This window comes from Nyctereutes procyonoides, unplaced genomic scaffold (assembly GCF_905146905.1).
Source record: "Nyctereutes procyonoides isolate TBG_1078 unplaced genomic scaffold, NYPRO_anot_genome, whole genome shotgun sequence".
Lineage (NCBI taxonomy): Eukaryota > Metazoa > Chordata > Mammalia > Carnivora > Canidae > Nyctereutes > Nyctereutes procyonoides.
Genome location: NW_026575140.1, coordinates 33,873,523 through 33,896,703, shown reverse-complemented (window position 1 = coordinate 33,896,703; position 23,181 = coordinate 33,873,523). Strand labels below are relative to the sequence as shown.

Genomic DNA, 23,181 nt, shown 5'->3' with positions numbered 1-23,181 from the left:
CTTGTGCTCCTCATGACCAGTCTTTCAGGACTCACTACGGAGCCTTCTCCAGTCTCCCAGGATACTGGGGTTTTCCCTTCTTGGCTGCTGTAGTATCTGAGGCTTTCTGTAACCACATTGTGCTGTGATTACCTGGCTAGTAATTCCTGTCCCCACTAAAATGGGCTCCTCCAGGCTAGAGGCCGTGGCTGATTCAGGCCAACCCCGGGTGGCCCAGGGAATGTGTGGGATAGAAACTAGTCAAGTTCCTCCAAAATCCACGGCCATATCCTAGAGAGGAGAGAGGGGGAAAGGGTTCCCAGGCAGTTCCAGATGGACCCATGGCCAGCTCTGGTTGCTCTTAGCGCCTACATGGACAAGGCCAGCGACCCAGCAGAGCAGGAGGTCCTCGTGGATGAGCAGCTGCACTCTCCAGAGGGCCTGGCGGTGGACTGGGTCCATAAGCACATCTACTGGACGGACTCCGGCAATAAGACCATCTCCGTGGCCACGATGGATGGCGCCCGCCGATGCACTCTCTTCAGCCATGACCTCAGTGAGCCCCGGGCCATCGCGGTCGACCCCCTGAGAGGGTGAGTGTCTGACCCAAACTTCACATTCTCACTGTAGGCACTCAGGCCCCAGGTGTCTGTCATCAGAGCTATCTGAGGACTTCGGAAGGCCCCGGGCCACTGAGGCAGCCCAAGACAGACCGTGTGGGCCCCCCCCAGATTGTTAACCCTTCTTTGGGTATAGTCACCAGGGTTCTCCTGGACTCTGCTGCTCATTCATCATGTCATAGGATCAGTGCATCTCAGAGCAGAGTCGGGCTCTAGAGATTCCTAGTAGAAGCACCTGGGGCAGGAAACCTTTCCTTGGGCCACCGTCTGCTGCAGGTGGGCATCTGGTGGCTGTTCCCACACTCCCAGAGACACGGAGCTCATTACTTCCTATAGGGGCCGTTTCGTTTCAATGCAGTTCTGCCCGTAGAGAATGTTTAGGATTATTTTTTTCCCTCATATTCCCAAATCTGCCTAACTTTGACTGTCTCCGTTGGCCTCTGGAGTCACATCAAGCATGTTACCCCCTGCCCTGCAGGACACCAGTAAGACCTGAGGACCAAGATCACTAGGTCTGCTGTGCTGCAGGCTCCCCACCCCTGTGCCCTCAGTCTCTGGGCCTCTCACCATCCAGGCTGCCCTGCTCTGGCCACACCTCCATTTTGGGGGTAGGGACTCTGAACAGAGCAGGCCTCCTCCCTCCCTTCCTCAGCAGGGATGTCCCAGGAAGTCATATTAAGTGTGTCAGGATCACCAGCTTCTTCCTATTATTGTTTCTTTAGTTGTGAAATAGGGATAGGAAACCCCTCTTCTTCCAGGGAGGGCTGCTGGGGGGCAGGGTGGCCCTTGAATGTGTGAGGCCTTGGGTGGTGACTGTGACAGCTGTGCTTTAATGATCATACCTAGGTGCACCCAGCCCAGGGCCAGGCCCCCAATGGTGCTGAGTCGGCTCACTTAACCCCCACTTCCGCCCTGCTCCCTGTGTCCCCCCACACATGGTTATACCCAGCCCATCTGAAGTCCTAGTCCCAGTGGGAAACCCACCGCACACCCAAGTTAAGATCATTTGAGGAGGGCAGCCCCCGTGGCGCAGCGGTTTAGCGCCACCTGCAGCCCAGGGTGTGATCCTGGGGACCCTGGATCGAGTCCCACGTTGGGCATCTCTGTATGATGCCTCCTTCTCCCTCTGCCTCTCTCTCTCTGTCTCTATGAATAAATAAATAAAATCTTTAAAAAAAAAAAAGATCATTTGAGGAGGGTCTGACGAAGGGACTATTTACAGAGGAGTGGGTGAGGTCTAATGCTCTGTCCCTAACAGTGTAGGCGTACCCGGGTCAGGAAGGAAAGGTGGTCACCTTCGGAGTAGCAGCCAGCCAGAGGCAGCTTTGTAGAGAGGAGCCTGGAACAAACATCCTGACCTCAGCCTCTCCCTCCTGCTCAAACATTTTGCTGAATGCAGCTGGAAGCCAGAAGGCCAGGGAGCCAAGCCCGTTGATGTGGCTCGCATGTGGGTCAGTGTTTTGGTGTGCAGAGCAGAATGGGTCGAGAGTGGCTCCAAAGTGGCTAACAGAGGGTAGCCAGCGCAACTACTCAGCTCCCCAGCTCCAAGTCAGCCTTGCCTTGACACTAGGTTTCAGCAGAGGCAGTTTTGGGGAGAGTTAAGCCCACCATTCGGCTTGACTTTGGTTTTTTTTTTTTTCTTATTTTAAAGATTTATTTATTCATGAGAGAGACAGAGAGGCAGAGACACAGGCAGAAGGAGAAGCAGGCTCCCCACATGGAGCCTGATGCAGGACTTAATCCTGGATCCCAGGATCTTGCCCTGGGCCGAAGGCAGGTGCCCAACCGCTGAGCCACCCAGGCGTCCCCCTCGGCTTATGTATTTAAATTTGAAGGCTGGCTGCTTCACTACGTAGTAACAGTGAGATCTGAGGGAAGTCAACTCCTTGAACCACAATTTACTCATCTATAAAATGGGGCTAATAATTAACACTGTCCTGGGGCTGTTGTAAGGCTCGAATGAGAACATACATTGTCCAATAAATATTAAATCAGCATCTCTTTCAGTGTCACACATGAGCTACCTGCCAGGTATACAATGGGGAACAAGACAGATGAGCCTGCCCCCGGTGGAGCTTAGACTAGTGGGGAAAATAGACGGTAAAATACACCAAACTCTCCAAATGCACATATAAATAACTGATTGTATGAGTGCTAGGAAGGCAAGGGCCAGTAACAGGGCACACCTACTTACAGAGTAGGATCCTGTACTGCAGAGACGTTCACGCTGGGAGGTTGCCCCGGGATGGGTGGTGACCTGAGGCTCTGTGAAGACAAAGCTCTGTCTGACAAAGGCTTTGTGCCCTGGAGCCCCTTGGGGCATGCGTGGGGTTTGGAAGGGTAGAGTGGTGGCAGGAGAGACAACCAAAGGGGCCGCCAGAGGCCTGGGCAGGCAGAGCTTTGTCAGCCATGGGAAGGATTTGTTTGTTTGTTTTTTTTTTTTAATTTTTATTTATTTATGACAGTCACACAGAGAGAGAGAGAGGCAGAGACACAAGCAGGCTCCATGCACCGGGAGCCCGACGTGGGATTCGATCCCGGGTCTCCAGGATCGTGCCCTGGGCCAAAGGCAGGCGCCAAACCGCTGCGCCACCCAGGGATCCCAGGATTTGTAATTTTATTTTAAAGGCAATAAGAGAAGCCACCATGAAGTTTAAACACTAGAGAGTGACAACTTATTTCGGTTTCTGAGAGTTCATTTGCCTGCTCTATAGGGAATGGGATTAACGGACCAGGGATGCTACATTCTCAGTACATGAGGTGAAACCTTTTAGCTCAGTGCCTGGCACATAGTAGGTACTCAATAAATATTTAAGGAAGACGAGAGAGAAACCCTGGGCTGAGTTCTCGCTGTATGACCCTGGGTAAGCTGGCCACTTTCTCCTCTGTAGACCAGGAGAGTAAAAGAGGGTTGACAGGGGCCTTTCCTGCTCTGGCCTCTAGGGCTCTGATTAAAGCTGCCAGAGTGGGAGAGAGGGGCTCAGAGGCTGTTCAGCTGAGGCTAGGGGGACTCTTGGGGTCCCGGCTTCCCCAGGCTCTCAGATGAGGGGAAGCTAACGCACCTGCTAACTCTTAGATTTGATGGTTCCGATGGATTTCAGAGGCCCTCCCAGTCCCCACTGAGTATAATCTTCAACATTCAATGGGTCATTGAGCCCTGTGACCCAGACCACCCACACCCTGGGTGCAGACAAAAAGCCCAATTGAGTTCTTCTTTTATTAGGTTCATGTATTGGTCTGACTGGGGGTATCAAGCCAAGATCGAGAAGTCTGGGCTCAACGGTGTGGACCGGCAAACACTGGTATCAGACAACATTGAATGGCCCAATGGAATCACCCTGGGTGAGCCCTGCCTTCCCTAGGTTGGGGGCCTGTCCTGCGACCTGGTCTTGACTATCATCTGGAGCTCCATGGCTCCTGTTTTAGATCCCCTTACAGTGCCGGTGCCTGTATTTGTGGATGGTTGCCCAGGCTGCCCTCTATGTGAGGCCTGGCCTGGGTATGTGGGTAGGGAAGTGGGCACAGGGGAGCAGAGATCCTGGTTGAGGTCCTGAACTCAAGACCTGATGCCCTGTTCCCGTGTTCCTCCCCAAGATTTGCTGAACCAGCGCTTGTACTGGGTAGACTCCAAGCTTCACCAGCTCTCCAGCATCGACCTCAGCGGAGGCAACAGGAAGATGCTAATTTCCTCCCCTGACTTCCTGAGCCACCCTTTTGGGATAGCTGTGTTTGAGGTGAGCCCCAGGAGGGGGACACTGCTCAATCAGGAAGCCAAAGCCTAGGAAAGACTCATTCAAAGAGGGTGGCTCTCTGAGATTTGTCCAAATGGAGACAAAGGGACAGGGAAGCCAGGTGACCTTGTATGTCTGCAAACCGAGGCTTTGCAGCCTGTTGTCTTGTGCTTCCTTCCCAAGACCCCTTTCAGAGCACTTCTCACAGGTAAGTTGCTGGACTGCGTGTGTTCCTCTCTGTACCTTTAGCACCTGGCACTGTACCCCCTGTACAGGAGGAATCCAATAAAGGGAGGGAGGGAAGAAGGAACATATATTTCCTTAGAATCTCCTGTTGAAAGTAGCCTGAGAGATGCTATTCAGTTCAGCATACTCCCACTGACCTTGGCTGGAGCGTGAGGTCGTAGAAGCGAATCGGACATCAGCTCGGTCCTCACGGAGCTCCTCAGAGGGAGGAGAGGCCAGACCCTCCCGTGCCTGTGTTCTGACCCTAACAACCTTTCTCTTTGGGGAAGGAGGAAGCCAGAACCAACCAAGGTCTAACATATCTATCTCTTCCCCTGTACTCACTCTGCCCCCAAGGGGAGGGAAAGCAAGGGGACAGTGGTCTGTGGTGGGCATTGGCAATATTAGCTTGGAGTGACACACTCAGCACTGCTCTGAAATTGTGGGCAAAGCCCCACCTCCAAGTGCAGCCCCTGCTTCGACAGACAGGTGTGTTCAGACACGTGTGTGTGCTTGTGCATATATGTGGCATGTACGTGTAAAGTATGTGTGCATGTGTATACATAAAGTGTGCATTTCTGTATGTGCTGGTGCTTGTGAATATGTAAATATGTATACCAGTACTTGGTTAAGTGTCATTTCGGTACAAGTATGCTTTTCTGTGTGTGTATGAACACATGGGTGTGTGTCCAGACCTATGCACGAAGCTGCATGATTAAACCTGTAGTTGTGAGTTTGCCCACGGATGTACCTGTGGGCCTGTATGGACTAGATGCAGACATGTGTATACCCAGAGGCTGTAGGAGGGCCCAACAGAGAATAGTCCTCTGTGGTTCATACCTCCCTTCCAGTCTCGGTCCCAGGCCTAGTAATGGTAACAACTGGCGAGATCCAACCCTGGGTTTCTGCTGGACTCGGGGAAGCAGGCTTAGCTCAGGGTTAATGAGCAGGCTTCAGGCCAAAGCACAGAATCCACAGATAACCATCTGTGACAGAAGGAAACTGGGGTCTGTGCCACAGATTCGAGGCTGAGAGCCCCCCCTTCCTGTGAATCTGTGGATGAGGGGAGATCAGGGGAGATGTTGAGGTAGTTCCTCTGACTATGGTTTGGGGCTGAGCCCTCAGATTGAGGTCATGGGTGTAGGCTCTAGGCCTTCCATCCTCTGCCTCTGTACCCCACAGGACAAGGTGTTCTGGACAGACCTGGAGAATGAGGCTATTTTCAGTGCAAATCGGCTCAACGGCCTGGAAATCTCCGTCTTAGCTGAGAACCTCAATAACCCACATGACATTGTCATCTTCCATGAGCTGAAGCAGCCCAAAGGTGAGCCTTCCGTGGCCCCAGGTCCCCTGCCCACGTCCTCTCCCTGTACTAGTCAGGCTGTGCACACGTTGGTGTGACGCGATGTCCCAGCACCCGAGGGATCTAGCTGCAGCCCCCTCTCGTTGGTACAGTGCTTTGCTGTCACACGTTTTATCTCATTTCCTTCAGCTCTTGGTGAAATAAGGCTGGAGATAGAAGCCATATAGACTCCTCTTTGTGCCTACAAAGAGCGGTTATTACTTTTCTCCTTGAGAAAGTAAAGGAAAGTTGGCTCAGGGAGGTAAACAGACAGAGCTAAAACCCAGGCTCAGGTCTGTCTGATCCCAAGAGCTCCTTCTGCCCCGAGGGAGCACGTCGCCTCTCATTTATTATGTGTGCTCATTTTGCAGCAGTATCAGCGAATGTACCCCGGGGCCTTGTAGCAGTCCAGCTCGTGGATTGGGACCAGAAGCTGGGAATCCTGCTACTGGGGTGCCCCGTCCTCTCCCGCCAGGATCTAGTGCTGAGTGTACCTGTCACTCAGCTGTGGCTGCCAGGGTGCCGGTGGGAAAGCACAGGGGAGCAAGGAGATGAGCTTGGTGCCTGATTCTAGATATAGAAATTTAAATAAGAAAGAGATGTGGCATGTGGCATAGGGGGAAACATAGACTTTGGAGCCCAGCAGACCTCAGGGTAAATTCCATCTGTAAAATTTATGGAGTTATAACTGATCAATCTGTGGTTTTTGAGCCTAGGGGTGTTTTGTCTGAGATTCTGGGGCATACAGCCGCCTCTCAGAGCTGCCGTCAGATTGAAGGAAAGTGGTGGGGGGTGGGGGGAATCCCTGGGTGGCTCAGCGGTTAGCGCCTGCCTTCGGCCCAGGGCCTGATCCTGGAGACCAGAGATTGAGTCCCGTGTTGGGCTCCCTGCATGGAGCCTGCTTCTCCCTCTGCCTGTGTCTCTGCCTCTCTCTCTCTTTCTCTCTCTCTCTCTCTCTCTCTCTCTCTCTTTCTGTGTCTTTCATGAATAAATAAATAAAATCTTAAAAAGAAAGCAAGAAAGAAAGTGGTGGGGGGAGGTAAAACATCAGGTACCAGTAACAGTGGTGGAGGAAGCCGTCTGAGCCAGCAGAGTGAGAAGAGCCTCCCTCCTTGGGAGAAGGACAACTTGGTGTCTCATCTTTGCTCCAACTCTCTCTCTCTCTCTCTGCCATTAGCTGCAGATGCCTGTGAGCTAAGTGCCCAGCCCAATGGAGGCTGTGAGTACCTGTGCCTTCCTGCTCCTCAGATCTCCAGCCTGTCTCCCAAGTACACGTGTGCCTGTCCTGACACGATGTGGCTTGGCCCAGACATGAAGAGGTGCTACCGAGGTATGCAGACCTACCAAGGGTCTGGCCCCTTCCTGCTAAAATCTACTCTCTTGCTTCTGGGGCGACATAGGCTCCCGGTTTTTGTCTGTCTGTTCTGGATGCTTATCGCCTTCTTTACCTTCCTGGAATGCTGGTGTCCCCCAGCCCTTCCCAGCCCTTCCCAGGCTTTCTCTTCTCACTTCCAAGAGAAACACATGTATACATACAACATTTTAAATTCAGTTTCAGGGGGTTTCTGGAGCCCTTGAAGACCTAAAATTAAGAACCCTTGATCCCTATGGCTTTGGTTATTGTTTCTGTGCAGGTGACCTCGAGCTTACCTATTCCTCAAGTAGCACTTTAACACAGTACACAGAAGCCTTTTTGTGATATGATTGGGACTAATAGTTCATACTTCAACCTTATAAGTTTATATTCATTGTCTCGTCTTGATCAAAAGTCAAGACCTTTTGTTTGAGATTGTTGTGATTTCCAGGTTCAGTCGCTTAAAGTGGAGTGAGAATTTAAATCTAGCACTGTGTAACAATATGCATGTAAAATCCTTCTAGATTTATCTGATTTCCCCTTCTCCCGGTCTTTACGGTGGTCTTGCCCACGCCTGATTCTATAGCCTTGTTTTAATGACTTGTCTTAATCAAGTCACTGTGCAGTATAAACACAAAGTGCTTGGGATTCAGCTAAAGGAAAAGTCAGAGCCCATTCAGGAGGTTCAGGGAAGCCTTCCCAAAAGTGGCATTTGAGCTGAGCCATGAGGAGGAGTTTATAATTCGTAGAGGCAATAAGTTAGGCATAAAGCGATAGAATACTCTGTCCGAGTGACCTCTGTGGCATTTCCTCTCCAGCACCTCAATCTACCTCAACCACGACGTTAGCTCCTACCACAGCGAGGACACTAGCCGACACCACAAGAGCCCCTGGGACCACCATCCACAGCCTCACCTACCAGAACCACAGCACAGAGACGCCAAGCCTGGCAGCTGTGGTCCCGAGCTCAGTTAGTGTCCCCAGGACTCCCAGCATCAAGCCATCTACCCCAAGCCCTGGGACCAGCAACCACTCCCAGCACTGTAAGGAACTGAGTTCCACATTCTTCCAAGGCATGGGAGGGGGCCTTTGGGAAGCCAGGATGGGGCTGGGGTGGGTAGATTTGTGGAAGAAGAGATCATACCAGAGCAGAATCCCTGAGGAAGCAGGTAGAGGTGCCCTCCTATAATTCAGGAGTCTCGGGTGCCCCTAACCTGTAGAGGGTCTTGTGGGAAGCTACTTCCCATCTCTGAGCCTCAGTTTCTTCACCTACAAGAGGGAATGGTAATTACCCTTCCCCCACCTGCTTCACAAGATTGCCTGGATAGACTGAGGAGGCAGTGTAAACAGAAGTGCTCACATACACAGCTGCTGGGCCTGTGCCGGGGTTCACGCAGTGCTGATGGGTGTGTCTCAGGGTGTCCCTCTAATCTGCGGACCTCAGAAGCTCTGGTGTCGGTTCTTAGCCCCCTCTGCAGGTTCCCAGATAGTAATATCCATCACTGTGGTCTGCTAGGCCCTCTTTCCAAACCCTGGCATGAAAATAATTAAGCTCAGCACTTATTAAATCATCGGGAGCAGTAATTGTCACTGCTAGGAATGTTCTGTCTCATTAGCCAGCAGACACCTTTTTAATTGAGTCACCTGCCAAGGGGACTTCCCCTAAGAAGATAAACCACCTTTTAAATTTTTTCCCACATGTGGCCCAGAAACCAAGCAGCTTGGCAGCACTTTTCTCATCGGGCCTATCTTGCCTGCAGAAGCTGGCTTTCCAGAGCTGAGCACTTGCCTCGAAGTCTGGAGAGGCAGGTGGCACGTGGATGAGCTCTGGGTCCTCTCATCTGGGGCAGAGCCTCCAAGCATGGAGTCTCCCCGCTGGTTCCCTGCTGCTCTGGGCCTGACTCTCGCTGTCCAGTGCGTGCTCGTGAGCAATGGGGTGCGGCCCTGCCACAGTGTCCCCCTTTGCTCCCCCTACCACTTAGGTTGCCCGAGAGTAATGCAGAGAAACAGGTATGCTGTGAGGACGGCATCCGGGCCATTTCCACAGCAATCACCTGTCCTCCTGGAGTGAATGTCACTGGCAGTTCCTCTTCATGCCTCAGGGGGCTGTCGTGAACATCCAGGAAAACAGCTTTTTAAACTAAAAAGTGCTATACAGATGTTATCGTAAAGATGGTTGTAAGACTGGGAAGGATGGTGCAACACACTTTGAAAATATGGTACATTTACTGAGCGCTTTCCAGTGTAGAATGTGCTTTTGTATACTTTACTTAGGCCTTGAAACAACCCCCTTTGAGCCAGGCAAGGCTGTGCCAGGCACTGGGCTAAGTAAGCATTCTATGTGAATTGTCTCACTTGACTTTTGCAGTGTCCCCAGGAGGTGGGTAACTTGCCCATGCAAGTAGTGAGGTGGAGAGTAGGGATTTGAACCTAGGGTGTCTGACCCCAGGAGCCTGTGCTGTTGATTCCACTACATTATATTGCATCCCATTTTAATTATTTGTTGAAAATAAGCTGAGAATCCAGATGGACAGATGGACTATCCAAACAATAGAGACAGGCACTAGCTCCTGGCTGGAAAAGACATTTGCCTCGATCCGTCAGCAGCATGGAGACCACAGTGTTCACTTGGCCAAGCACACCCCGCAGCTTTCTAGCACTGTGGTCCCATGAGAAGGGTGAGGGACATGGGGCACAAATCCCGGCTTTGGGTCTTAGCTCTGCTGCTTCTCTGTGAGTCCCCAGAACCCAGGAAGACTCTGCTTCCCTATGTGTGAAATGAAGATGACATCTGTCCTGCTCACCTCAGGGCAGTTTTGATAGGATCTGGGAAGACTGAATTGTTAGGCATGAGCCAGGATCATCTCTCTGGAATGGGGACAAGAAGCAGTTGGGGAGTTTTTTCAGCTTGAGGCCAGCAAGGACTTGGGCTCACAGTGATGGAGCATCATTCTGCACATTTGTGTTTTGCAGATGGGAACGAAGGTGGCAAGATGGGCTCAACAGTTACTGCTGCTGTCATTGGGATCATTGTGCCCATGGGTGAGTGTGGCCCCAAGTCACTGGGGAGAAGAGAGAAAGTGCACTCAAGCCCTGGGGAGAAGCACTAGGACAGGACAATGAGCACCCTGACCTGTCCCATCGAGGAAACTAGCTCAGAGATTTTTTTGCCCTGGCAGCCTTCCTGCCCACTCCCCAGTACTGCATTTTGGTTTCTTAGCTTGGCATGTAAGGCCCTTTGGGACCTGGCCCCAGGCAGCCGTCCCAGGGCATCCCTATTCCCTGGCCTTCACACTCTGGATGCCACCCACCTGATGGCAAATTATAGGCTCCACGGGCACAGGCCTGGTGCCTCTCTTGCTCGCTACTCTCCCCAGCTCCTGGCAGTGTCTGGTAGGACAAATATTCTATTTGTAGAGTTAATTAGGAGAGCTGCTTGCCATCCCTTTAGCAAATCCTGCTGCCTTGCTTTCGTTCTGTTTGGTTTTCAACAAACATTTATCAAGGCGCTGTGATGTACCAGATTCTGTGATAAATGGAGAGAAGGTGATTAAAAATGAATGAGACACGGTTCCTGTCCTCCGAACATTGAGTCTTGTCGGAGAGATACGTGTAACAGACAATCTGATCACGACATGGGAAATCTAAAGTCAAGCCATATGTGGTCCAGAGGAAGTGCTGAGGAAGTACATAACTTGGCATCAGAAGAGAGGGGAAGAGGGCAGGGAAGGTTTACTAGTAGAAATGATAGGAAATTACTCACACTGAGGCAGCCAAGTGAAGAAGAATCCAGAGCAACCCAAGCAGTGAAAACAGCAGGAAGCAAAGGCCAGGAATGGGAAATACCACGGTGTGTGTGTGTGTGTGTGTGTGTGTGTGTGTGTGTGTGTATGTGTGTGTGTGTAACGAGAAGTTCACTATGGCCAAAATATAAAATTTGCTTAAACCCCGCAGAAAACCCTGGAGGCTGATTTACTCTCTCCCACCCCACTGTCTACATAGTACTCTGAATGTCCCATCTCTTGCACCAGTCTCATCTCATTTCTTGGTGGGGTCTTCGAATGGCGCCCATTCACAGGTTAATCTCCCTTCCTTGCCCATGAGCCTCTCAAGGATGAGGACTTTGCCCATTTATCCCAGAAATCACCAGTATGGTGGTAAGCAAGTGAAGGAATGTTTTCAGAAGTTTTGTGCTGTGCAAACTGTGCCAAATGCCAGGGATCCAGGGAAGAAAAAGATGAAAGACTTTAAGAGCTTTCAGTCTTTTTTTTTTTTTTATAAATTTTTATTTATTTATGATAGTCACACAGAGAGAGAGAGAGAGAGAGGCAGAGGGAGAAGCAGGCTCCATGCACTGGGAGCCCGACGTGGGATTCGATCCCGGGTCTCCAGGATCGCGCCCTGGGTCAAAGGCAGGCGCCAAACCGCTGCGCCACCCAGGGATCCCAAGAGCTTTCAGACTTTAATCAGACTTGGTCATAGTAAGTGACCCGAGAGAGGTGTTAATGCGTATTACCATGTGCTGCAATAGAAGCGTGATGCCCTGCAGAAGAGAGGGAATGGTACTTGTACAGAAGGTGCCCTTTGAATTGGCCGTGAAAGGCTTTGACAGTCAAGATGATGGCTAGACCATTCTGGGCTGATTTTGAGTAGAGAGAGTGGGAAATACTTTGAACATTGTTTAGTGAAAGATAAGTCAAGCTCTTTGCTGCCATCCTGTCCTCTACAGAATGGCTGGTATGTGCAGTTTCCCTGATATAACCCACTCTGATATAATTAATATTTTTAATTTCTGCTCATCGGAGGGGTGAAAGAATAGTATTCTTTTCCTGGCATTTCCTTACGAGGTAGAGTATCTTTTCACAAGCTTAATGGCCATTTATATTTCATTCTTAATGAATTGCTTATTCACTGTCTTGTCTTGTTTTTCTATTGGCTTTTGATCTTATTCTTATTTGTAGAAATACTTGTGCATAACAAACATTAAACCTTTGTAATATACATTACAGATATTCTCTTCCATACTCCCACTTGATTTTTAAATATGTTTGTGGTATCTTTTGCCATGCATGAATTTAAAAATTTCAAGTGTCAGATATGTTCATTTTTTTGTGTTAGAATTTATGGGTTTTGTGTTTTACTTAGGAAGGTCTGCCTCACTGTAAATTATTAAAATATATCCCCGCATATTTTTCTGTTAAACTTTATTTATTTATTTATTTATTTACTTACTTATTTATTTATTTATTTTAAATGTTTTATTTATTTATTTATTTGAGAGAGAGACAGAGAAAGCCAGCTGGGGGGTGATGCAGAAGGAGAGGGAGAGGCAGGCTCCCTGCTGAGCAGAGAGCCCAATGTGGGGCTCAGTCCCAGGATCCCAAGACCATGACCTGAGCTGAAGGCAGACACTCAACCGATTGAGCCAGTCCGGTGCCCCATATTATTTTATATTTAGACAGTAATCCATTTGGAATTTATTTTAGAGTATGCTGTGAGGTAGAGATTTAACTATTTTTTTTTCCTACAGACCTGTTTGTCTGTTTTTTCCAAGACCATTATTAAATCATCCATCCCGGGATCCCTGGGTGGCACAGTGGTTTGGCGCCTGCCGCCCAGGGCGCGATCCTGGAGACCCAGGATCAAATCCCACGTCGGGCTCCCGGTGCATGGAGTCTGCTTCTCCCTCTGCCTGTGTCTCTGCCTCTCTCTCTCTCTGTAACTATCATAAAAAAAAAATTAAAAAAAAAATCATCCATCCCTCTGATGTGAATCATCTTTATTATAAACTCCATGCCTACCCACACTTTGATCTGCTTCTGGGCTGTTCATTCTTCACCAATTATCTATCTGTTCCTATTTGCTAGAAGATGAACTTCACACTATTTTTTAATAGAATACTGGGAGAACAACTTAGCTATTTTTTTCAACTTCTCTTCTAGCTGAACTTTAGAATCCTCTTAATTCTATAAAAATCATGATGAAATCTTACGTTTTGGATATATAAGTTGATATGGAGAGAATTCATGTTTTTACAATATAGAAGCTTTGCATCCAGTAACAAGACACATCTCGCTACTTATTTGAGCCTTCTTTTATGTCCTTCTATAAAATTGTATAGATCATATAGGACTTGTGCATTTCTTATTAGGTTTTCCAGATATTTTGTAGTTTTTGTTGCGCTACTACAAATGTGTTCTTATTCCATTCCATTTTCTAATTGGTTATTGCGATTAGTAAGAAAGCTATTGACTTTTTATGTTAATTTTTGATGAACTAAAGTGATTTCTAAGTTTTTTATCTGCTTTTCCAAGATTTTTCTAAACGTACAAAACTGATAATAATAACACTTTGGTTTCTTGCTTTCCCCTGTGTGTCCTCTTCAGTTCTTTTTCTAGTCTTACTGCAGAGCTAGATCTCTGAAACAATAAATTGCAGCAGTGCTAATGGGTATCCTTGCCTTATTCCTATCTTTAAAGGGTATCGACCATTACAATCTTACCAAAGTAAAAACTCCCTCTCTAGCAGCCTGGATAGCTGTCACCAGCCTCCACTTGAATGCTCATGGTGATTGCCTATTATCTCATGAAGCTGCTTTGCCCCATCTTTGCCCAGCTGTGTTTGAGAACTTCCTCCTTTGCTCATTAATACATTTGTCTATTACAGCTCAGAGCCTGTGTCTCCTTCTAGAGATGCTCCTCTTTTTGCAGAGCCCTAGCTTTGGAAAGAAACGCCCCCACACCCCCATCCACCCTCCATTCCAAGGAAGCAGCTGCATTAGGACAAAGGTGTGGTGAAGAAATTCACTCATTCACTCAGTACATGTTGCTGAGCTAGGCAGAGAGATGAGGAAGACACAGTCCCTGCCCACAAAGAGCTCGGTCCAGGCCAGGGTACCCGTATATGCAGTGCAGTACCAAGCGCTGGGGACACTCAGGAGGGGCAGCTGACTCTTTGTTGCTGGAGAAGTTGAGGAGACTTCACATTTGAGCTGGATCCTCAAAGATGAGTGGGTGATAGGGGAAGAGATAGGAGAAGGGCTTCCAAGCAGCAGAAGAATAATGGGGAGAACAGCCTGAAGAACAAGGGAAGTTAGGTGGCAAGAAATGCAGCGACATTTGAGCAATGGGCTGGAGCCTCCTGGAAGCTCAGTGTGTGTGTCCCTTTCGCTAGCGGTAATAGCCCTGCTGTGCATGAGCGGCTACCTGATTTGGAGAAACTGGAAGCGGAAGAACACCAAAAGCATGAATTTTGACAACCCAGTGTACAGGAAAACAACAGAAGAAGAGGATGAAGATGAGCTCCACATAGGGAGGACTGCACAGATTGGCCATGTCTATCCTGCAGTAAGTACCCCTTAAGTACCCCTTGCTGGAAGTCTGCCTTCCTCCTCCCTCTGTCCCTCCCTCCCTCCCTTCCTTCCTCTTTTGTTCCCTCCTTTTCTTTCTCCCTCTCTTCCTCCCTTCCTCCCTTCCTGCCTTCCAACATTTATTAAGAACCTACCATGTGCCAGGCACTATTCTAGGCCCTCGGGACAGAGGGTTGCTGGGGCAGGTGGTTGGGGTAAAAGTGTGTCAGGACCACCTTGTAGCTAGGGGCTCTTCCTAGGCTAAGGAAGCCAAAGGTCTTTCTTTCTGCTAAGTTTTCAGAATCTTTGGCCTGGAAGAATCACTGTGGCCATGCAAACTGTGCCCACATAATTCAAATATTTTGGTTTCAGCAAACCCTGTGTGCTGGCAGCAAGCCAAGCACGGCACCAGATATGCATGTTTACAAGGAAGGAAGGAAGGAGTGTACTTGCTTCCAAGGAGCTGGTGGGGGTGAGAGGGAGTCACTTACTATGTATAGCTGTGTGTGTAGTGCCCTGGTGGAGCTCAGGAGTCTCTCTTCCAGGAAGCTTTCCCTGGTTCCTTTGTTCTTCCACAGCCTGTCTCCATCACAGCTCCTGCCACAATGTAGTCCACTTGTCTTTTTGCTCATTGGTCTCCCCATGAGACCGTCAGCTCCTTGAGGGCAGGATTGTTCAATTAATCTGTCTCCCTGGTGCCTCGCACAGCATAGCTGGCTCCCAGTACATATTTGCCAAACAAATGCTATGGGAGCATCTACAAGGGAGTTTTTTTAATTCTGTCTGGGAAATCAGGCAGGGAATGCCTCACAGAGGTGGTGACAAATGAACTGTAATCCTTGAAAGGTTAATAGTTTTTCAGCAAGAGAAGGAGGAAAATGGCATATTCCAGAAAGAAGCCTGTGCAAAGGTTGAGGGGTACAGTAGGATTTGGCTTCTTGGGGGAGCAAGGACCGCAGAGTGTCTGGAGCAGATGTCATGGTGGTGTAGCAGAGTCAGGGGGCTGAGTGTGACCTCATAGGTCATCCAGTCCATCCCCCTATCAGGCAATCAGCAGCTTTGATCACCCACTGTGGGCAGAGCCCTGTCTTGGGGAGACCAGAGAACTGGAAGACCCAGCCCCTGCCCTCAAGGAGCTTTTTGTCTTGCCGGGGGACCCAAGGTCACAGCCGCACCAACTCCCGAAGAACCCTCTTTCCGAGCTGCCTGTCGTCAAGTGCAAGGTAGGGCAGTGCCACTTTGAGTCTGAGGGGCTGGCGAGTGAGGGCGTGAGCCTAGGCAAGTGCAGCCAATCCTAGAAGGCTTTCTGGTCCTGAAAGGCTGCAAACTGTAAGCTGGGTGTTGGGGCAAAGAGGAAAGATGAGTTCGTTGTAGACTGAGCAAATGGCGCATGGAAGAAATGATCGAGTATGGGGCAGAGCAGACTGCATTGGTGCTGAAGCACGTTATTCATGAAGGGGAGACATGGGAAATGACGTCAAGCGAGTGAGGAGGGCTGGCAGATGGCCTTGAGACTTCAGCCTCGGCCGATCACGCAAACAGGTGCTTGACCAAGTGTTCGACTAGGTGGGGGCACAGTGGAAGAAGCGCTGAGCTTAGCCTGAGGAGGTGACTCCCGGTTTTTTCACTGCTCCGTAGCTGTGGTCTTAGTCACTTCTCTCTGCTCACTTCTATTTGTAAAATGGGAATGATAACCCCCATTCTATCTGCCTCCTAAATTCATAGTGTTCTGGTGAGACGGCACACGTGCGAGAGCTTTGTGAGTTATAAAGCACTCTGTACGTGTGAAGTGGCATTGTGTCCCAGGGAGCAAACTACCACTCTGGAGGAGCGATTTCTGATGTATCTGAGGCCCGAGGAATCAGCTCCTGCCAGCTGCAGGGAAATAGAGCAGGAGAGGGAGGAAATCGACATTTACTGAGAACCTCCTGTGTGTCAGACACTACTTGGTGTTTTACATACATTTCCTTGTGTGGTCTTCACAGCAGCTTTATAAAGTTGATGTGATTAGCCCCATTTTGCAGATGAGGAAACTGAGACTGGAGACTTTGAATGACTTGCCTGGGGTCACAGCTAAGAAGTGGCAGAAGCAGGATAAAAACTCTAGTGTGTTTGTACACAAAAGTCTGTGCTCTTTCCACTTACATCATGGGGTGAATAGCCTGGGAGCTCCAAGAACTGGTGTCCTCAGCAACCTGTTGTCAGGTAGTGCCAGCATCACTTCCGAGACCTGCCTTTGGCCTAGAGATCTGTTTTGGAGAGAGCGGGAGGGTAACTGGACTGGAAGAAGAGAGTCTTAAGTGCCTATGCTAGTAGAGCAAGGCTGTGGCATTCATGCAAAACCACCAGTAACCCAAAGATGACTTGAAAGGCAGTGGGGTCCCTTTTTATTGTCTGTAGGCACAATTCCACAGATGGGAAATGTTAGTCTGATTCTATTTTATTATGCTATCAGGTTGATCTAGAATACTCTGGCCCCCATGTGTGTTACTGTATTAAGTACTCCATAGAGATCATCTCATTTGGTTTCTCAACAACTCTATGTGGTAGGACCTGTTACTACTCCCATCTGACAGATGGTAAAGCCAAGGCTCAGAGAGGTGAAGTGGTAAGCCCAAATTCACTTAGCTACAAGAAAGATATTGAAACACTGGGGTCTTCCCAAAGGAATGTATCCAGGAAATGGAAGAGTGGGACACAGGGTTACATCAGACACAGCTAGGGAAAGCTAGATATGTAGCCTGGAGGAGAAAATACTCAGAAGGAAAGGAAGGGAACACAGACACTGTCTGCAGATTTCACAGGTTGTCTGTATAGAACTCACTGAGTCTACGAGGGTCAGGGAACCTCAGAATACTTAAACAGATTTCATGTGGGTGTAAGAAAGAAGTGAATTCCACTGTCCCAATGGAATAGACCAGCTCAGGGGTTAATGGGCTCAGCCCACTAACAGAGGAAGTCTAGCATCTAATGACTGGAAAGTAGGGTTGAGGGAAAGACAAATTGAATTTAATTGACCTGTATTGCCTTCTGTTCCTGTATAATCAGTTAGGAGAAATGGGGCAGATTGCCTTCCTAATTGTGATTCACAAGCTAGAGGCAAGCAGCTAATGGCCTGGGTGAAACGTTTGCCAGAACTGACCCACTGATGTTGAACAAACCTAAAATCCTATAAGGAAAAGGACTCAGAAAGTTGAGAACTCTAAGCACTGCTTTACATCAAGGCAGAAGGGAGTGATGAAGAAAGCTACAGCTCTGCATTCACACAGACCTGGGTTCAAATTTAAGTTCACCCACTTGCTATGCGATCCAGGACAAATGCTGTTAAAGCTCATCGAGTCTCCGTGTCCTCATCTGTAAAATAAGTAAGACAAACCTGTCTCTTGGGGTAGTATGAAGATGATGTGAGCTAATGCCTGTAAAGTAATGGAATGTTTGCTGCCTTGTGGGTACTCAGTTCCTGTGGGTCTAATGGCGATCTCTTTGCTCTGTCTCCCCAGCGAGTGGCATTAAGCCTTGAAGATGATGGACTGCCCTGAGGATGGGACCACTCCCTTCGTGCCTCATGGAATTCAGTCCCATGCACTACACTCTCTGGATGGTGTATGCCTGGGTGAAGGGGTTTCTGTACGTGGGTCTGTGTGAGTGAGTGAGCGTGTATGTGTGTAATTTCTTTTTAATTTATGTTGCGGAACGGTAACCACAAAGTTATGATGAACTGCAAACATCCAAAGGATGTGAGAGTTTTTATATGTATAATGTTTTATACACTTTTTAACTGGTTGCACTACCCATGAGGATTTCATGGAATGGCTACTGCGAAGTGACTAACATGATGTACATAACCAAATGGGGCTGGTGGTACAGTAGCTTACTCATCATTTTAAAAGTATATTTACAAGAGGGTATTTGGTTTTGGGGGGGCTTTTTTAGGTTTTGGAGTTTGGATTTGATTTTTTTTTTTTTGGTATATAAAATGATTATGCTTTGTGGCTATCCATCAACATAAGTGAAAAAAAGAAGAAAACACTTCAACCCCCTCCTCCCACTTAGATTATTTATTAACATATTTCAAAAATAAGATTAGTTCTATAAATAATTTAGAGATATGAGAGTATTTATTTTTGGTATGAGTGGCCCACCATGCAGACTCTGTGTGCATTTACGTTTATATGTGTATGTATGAGAGAGAGAGAGGTCTGTAGACAAGAGGTGCACCTGTGGCTGTTCAAATCCATACAGATAAGTGCATTGCAAAACAGTCCACAGAGGGATATCTGTAGTTTTCAGAGAAGCCTTTGGCAATTTGGCTCAAAAAAAAAAAAAAAAAAAAAAAAAACGGATGCCATGGTTTGTGTAAACATGTAGTGGAAGAGGCAGATCTTTCCCACCTCTGGCAATTCCTAGGACCCCCGTCAGTCACGAAAAGCCTTTCAGTTCTCCCATGGCTGCTGTGGCTCCCACTTGGGCTTTCTCTTCTGTGGCTGAAGCCAGGGCACAGACTTGAACCAGTGCCAGAAGTTCTCATGAGCTCCTGTGAGAATATGCCTGAACGTTGGCCGCTCCTTGTTTTAAAGTTCAGCATTTCAAGTAACTTCAGTTTCCTTCAGGATGCTTGGGTTGGATTCATTTCGTCTTCTCTGAAGCCCTCCTAGGGTGCCGTCCTTACTCGTAGAGAGCTAAGTGCAGACATTTCTAGAACAGCTCAGGTTTCCTGTAGAGACTGGCTCAGGCACTGAACCTCTGAGATATGCTGTGGGTGAGGATAAGGACAGTGGAGTAGGTTCTGTTACATCTCTGTTTCTCCCTTTCCCTTACTCTCTCCCATTTCCTGTGAGGGAAACAACATAGGTTTGCTACCATCATGTGTTCATATAGATGAGACTGGTTTTTGGCTTAGGTCAGAAAAAGTGGCCAAACTTGATGTCCTACGAGGGGGAAATGGTATACACAACACTATAGTATACTGGGTACATGTGTTCACACAGGGATTTGGTTTACTACTTTGTAAATAAAAGGAAAAACTCTGGTATATGTATAGATTTTTTTTCATTATGGACACTTTTCTTTGTTTTTCCTGGGCCTTGGGAGAGGTGGGAGAAGCGCTGTTTTCTCTCTGTGGGGTCTACCATTGAAAACGTAATCCTACAGTCCCAGAAGGAAGTCTGTCCCCAGCGGCTCTCATCCAAGACCTGATCTTTTCCTAACTCTGCTGTTGTGCCACTTCACGCCCGCCAGACAGCCAGGGACAAGACATGTGAACAAACTCTGATACCCCTCTGCCTTTGGGGCCCCCCAACTCAATGAAGCTTGGATACCCTTCAAATTTCCAGGTGGGCATTTGGGAGTTCTGTAACCCTGCTCCTAGGACCTTTCTCCACGTTACTCATGGTCTCCTAACTTCTGAGAAAACAACGTGTTCTGGAGCCTCGGCCCTATGCTTTGCATAAACAAGCAGTTTTCCTCATGATACGCATGTGTCGATCGTCCCGAAACATTCGTTGAGAGGCAGTTGACCTAGAGACCAATACCAAATAGGATTTTAAGAACAGGTGGCCAACTCCTATGGAGCTTAATCACTTGCTACTATTCTTTCAAGAATGGAAAGTAAAATTATTTTTGACTGAAGAAAAATGACAAAAAAATTTTGAGATTTACATGACACAAGCAACTTTTTCTATGACCCACCTCCAAAGAAATAGAATTTCCTGGGGAAATGAGAACAGTGACTAATGTGTAGTTTCTAAACTTTCAGTCAGATCCTGGCCTTCACAGGGAAAAAAAAAAAAAAAAAAAGAATGAATGGAGTCAGGATGGTTCAGCCTGAGATCTCAAAATGATGAAACACAACTTTCTCAGAGACATCCACGTTTCCTGAATATGTTACAACTGCAGTTTGGAAGAGGTGGCTATGAAAGCAACCTGCAGAAGACAAATTGCAGAGTACCCACATGTCAGATGGTAGTCAATAAGATGAAATCTGAGGTGGTTAGGTCCATCCTCCCTCTGTAATCTTGGAGGCTTCTGAACTTCATTTTGAGGTACTATTACATTTCTGTTGCCTTTTGCCCCTGTGCTATCATGCACCTACAGCCAATAACAGATCATAGAGTCCTTGGACTGTAGAGCTGGAAGGAAACCTACAGATAATGCCAGGAGGCTAGAAGATTTATCAGACTTTTTTTTTTTTCCCCTCCGTCTGAAAGAAACTGGTCCCAGACCTTTTCCTCCTTTTCCTTCTTCAGGTGACTACTTCGGACTGTCTGAACATTGTATGAAACCTGCTACCTATCTTATGGCCTATCTTTCCAGTGGAATTATGAAGACACTGGTAGAAATAGCCTTCCAGAAACAGAAAACTAAAATTTTATTTATTTACTCTTGATAACATGATTACTTATAAAATAGGTTGAGGTAAGCTTTACCCTCAAGATGAGATCAGAGTTAAATTTATGGCAATAAGTACTGTGATCCCTCTAATCTTCTCCATGATGGCAGTATATTCATTCACTGAAACCTTTTGCTAGGTACCAACTAAGTGCCAGGCACTGTAGATTTACAAGTCACTCAAGTGTTTTCTGTCCTTATGGAGTTCAGAGTAACAATAGAGGAAGACATGTGGAAACAAAAAAGGAAGAGATTCTTTTCAGAGTATTATTAAGGCACAAGTGAGAGAGAGAGGTCATTTCTACATAAGGGGATGAGGAATGGGGTCAAGGAAGGCATTGTAGAAGTGACCTTATGCTAAGTCTTAAAAACTAAATAGGGGTGTCAGAGGAGACACACATGCATGAAACAGCATGGGGGCTTTCAGGAACGGCATGTAATTCATTGTAATGAGCAAAAGGCTCACGGAGGACTTAGCAAGAAATGAGGCTGGATGGAAAGACAGGTTCAATGTAAGCACTTTATAGAACACTTATGTTTAATTTGATTCAATTATGCAAACATTTCTTAGTCATTTATTGTGTACGAGGCACCACGTGCATCATGGAAAGTTCGTCAGGATGCATCGCCAGCACTTTGCAGACATGGCAGTCTTTAGCCTCAAGCTTTCCAGTGGCCAAAGGGAAATAGTGACTGCGTTTCGTATGTTTGCGTTGACCCTTATTTGAATATAAGGGTAATGGAATTTTCACAGAAGTACTCCATGTTGTCAAGAGTCTCTGAGGTTTTCTCAACATTGAGAAAACGAAATTTGGGAGATGTGTAATCTGCACAGGGAACCCCAAGCACTGTCTAGTCAGGTGCCGGTGGGAGTCAGGAGAGAGCACAGGAATGTGAGCCTCACTCCTCTCCCTGACTCCAGCCATGCTCATTATTTAACAGAATATAAATGAGTTAGCAATTAAACATTCAGAGTAAATAACTTCATTTCCCATCAATGCATGAAGATAAAGTATCGGAGTCTTTTCACAGTGTATTTTTAGGGTATTGGGGATTTTCAGGATACAGAGAACTTAGAGGTGGAGGAATTACAGCTTCAAATTTTCAGTTAATATAAGAAATCAGGAACTCTGTTCATTCTGGCTATGCACCATGTGCATAGTCAAGAATCAGCAGAAACCCTCTGCATTTGCAAACACTTTGTGCTATAAAAAGTAATTTTAAAGAAGCCACCTGTATATGTATATATATATTTAAAGACATGAAGGTTTTGATACTTTTTTACAAAAACTACAAGAGAAAACATACCTGTACAAAACCATGTGTTTTAAAATAGCATTTTGTTCTATACAGCTGTTGTTAATTTGGGGGTGAAGTACTGGTTTGCAGACTCCATCACATTGTACCCAAATGAATTTTCCTTGTTTGTCTTCCCCACTCCCCACCCTCAAAGGACCATATTTGATGTAACAGGCATGTTAGAATGTTGGGTCACACTAACAGTTTCTGCTCTTTTTGTCTTGTCATTCCGAGTTTCATTAGCTTCTGTACTCAGTGCCCTGTGCAGTCTGGTTTCTGTTCCAGAAGCAAAGGGTGGTGTGCTGCATCTCACTAGCTGTACTGACATCATCTTGGTGAACGAAAAACCAAATGTGAACATTTGTAAAATCAGTGCACTGTTTCTAGAGAGAGATTAAATTCATTTTTTAAAATCTGAAAGTGTTTCATTGTGATGCTTTAAGGGGGGGAGGGGTGGACCATCACTGGTTGAGTCCCTACTGTGTATACCCAGTATTCAACATAAATTATTTTAAGCCTTCAACAATCGATAAATACTATCGATATTATCATTGCCGTTTTATAGATGAGGAAATGGGTGAAGGAACTACCCCAAGTCACACAGTTATATTTAGTAACCTCAAAGTACATGTAGCACATGGGGTGTTCTGTGCCTAGCTTGTCCTCCGCCTCTCCGTCTAATTTTTGCTTGTCCTTGATATTGCGTAGGACTGTTCCTCCACAAATCCTCCATTCTCTTAGACTCAGACCTAACCCGCAGGGTTGGGTAATTTCTGCTTCCATAACAAATTCTGCCTATTTGCATACCAGTACTACTGCCTCGCCTCTACTTCTATGCCTCCGAGGCTACTTTCACCAAGGTCCCTTGGGACTTCCTTGATTACAGTTTTTTTTAA

General features: G+C 47.3%; 1 protein-coding gene across 8 annotated transcripts in view; it reads left to right on the top strand.

Annotated features, from left to right (window-relative positions):
- LRP8 (LDL receptor related protein 8) overlaps positions 1 to 22,705 on the top strand; it is a 79,318-nt gene extending 56,613 nt beyond the window's left edge. For 5 of the 8 annotated variants that reach the window (XM_055306039.1, XM_055306038.1, XM_055306035.1 and 2 more), the window contains 10 exons: positions 345 to 572; positions 3,823 to 3,941; positions 4,194 to 4,333; positions 5,738 to 5,879; positions 7,075 to 7,227; positions 8,070 to 8,294; positions 10,225 to 10,293; positions 14,425 to 14,597; positions 15,646 to 15,822; positions 18,100 to 22,705. In XM_055306039.1, the coding sequence (XP_055162014.1) occupies positions 345 to 572; positions 3,823 to 3,941; positions 4,194 to 4,333; positions 5,738 to 5,879; positions 7,075 to 7,227; positions 8,070 to 8,294; positions 10,225 to 10,293; positions 14,425 to 14,597; positions 15,646 to 15,822; positions 18,100 to 18,138 (1,465 nt within the window). In that variant the 3' untranslated portion in view covers positions 18,139 to 22,705. The remainder of the gene's footprint in view (positions 1 to 344; positions 573 to 3,822; positions 3,942 to 4,193; positions 4,334 to 5,737; positions 5,880 to 7,074; positions 7,228 to 8,069; positions 8,295 to 10,224; positions 10,294 to 14,424; positions 14,598 to 15,645; positions 15,823 to 18,099) is intronic. The other 3 variants (XM_055306040.1, XM_055306037.1, XM_055306036.1) reach the window with 1 other exon arrangement.
- The last annotated feature ends 476 nt before the right edge of the window (positions 22,706 to 23,181 follow it).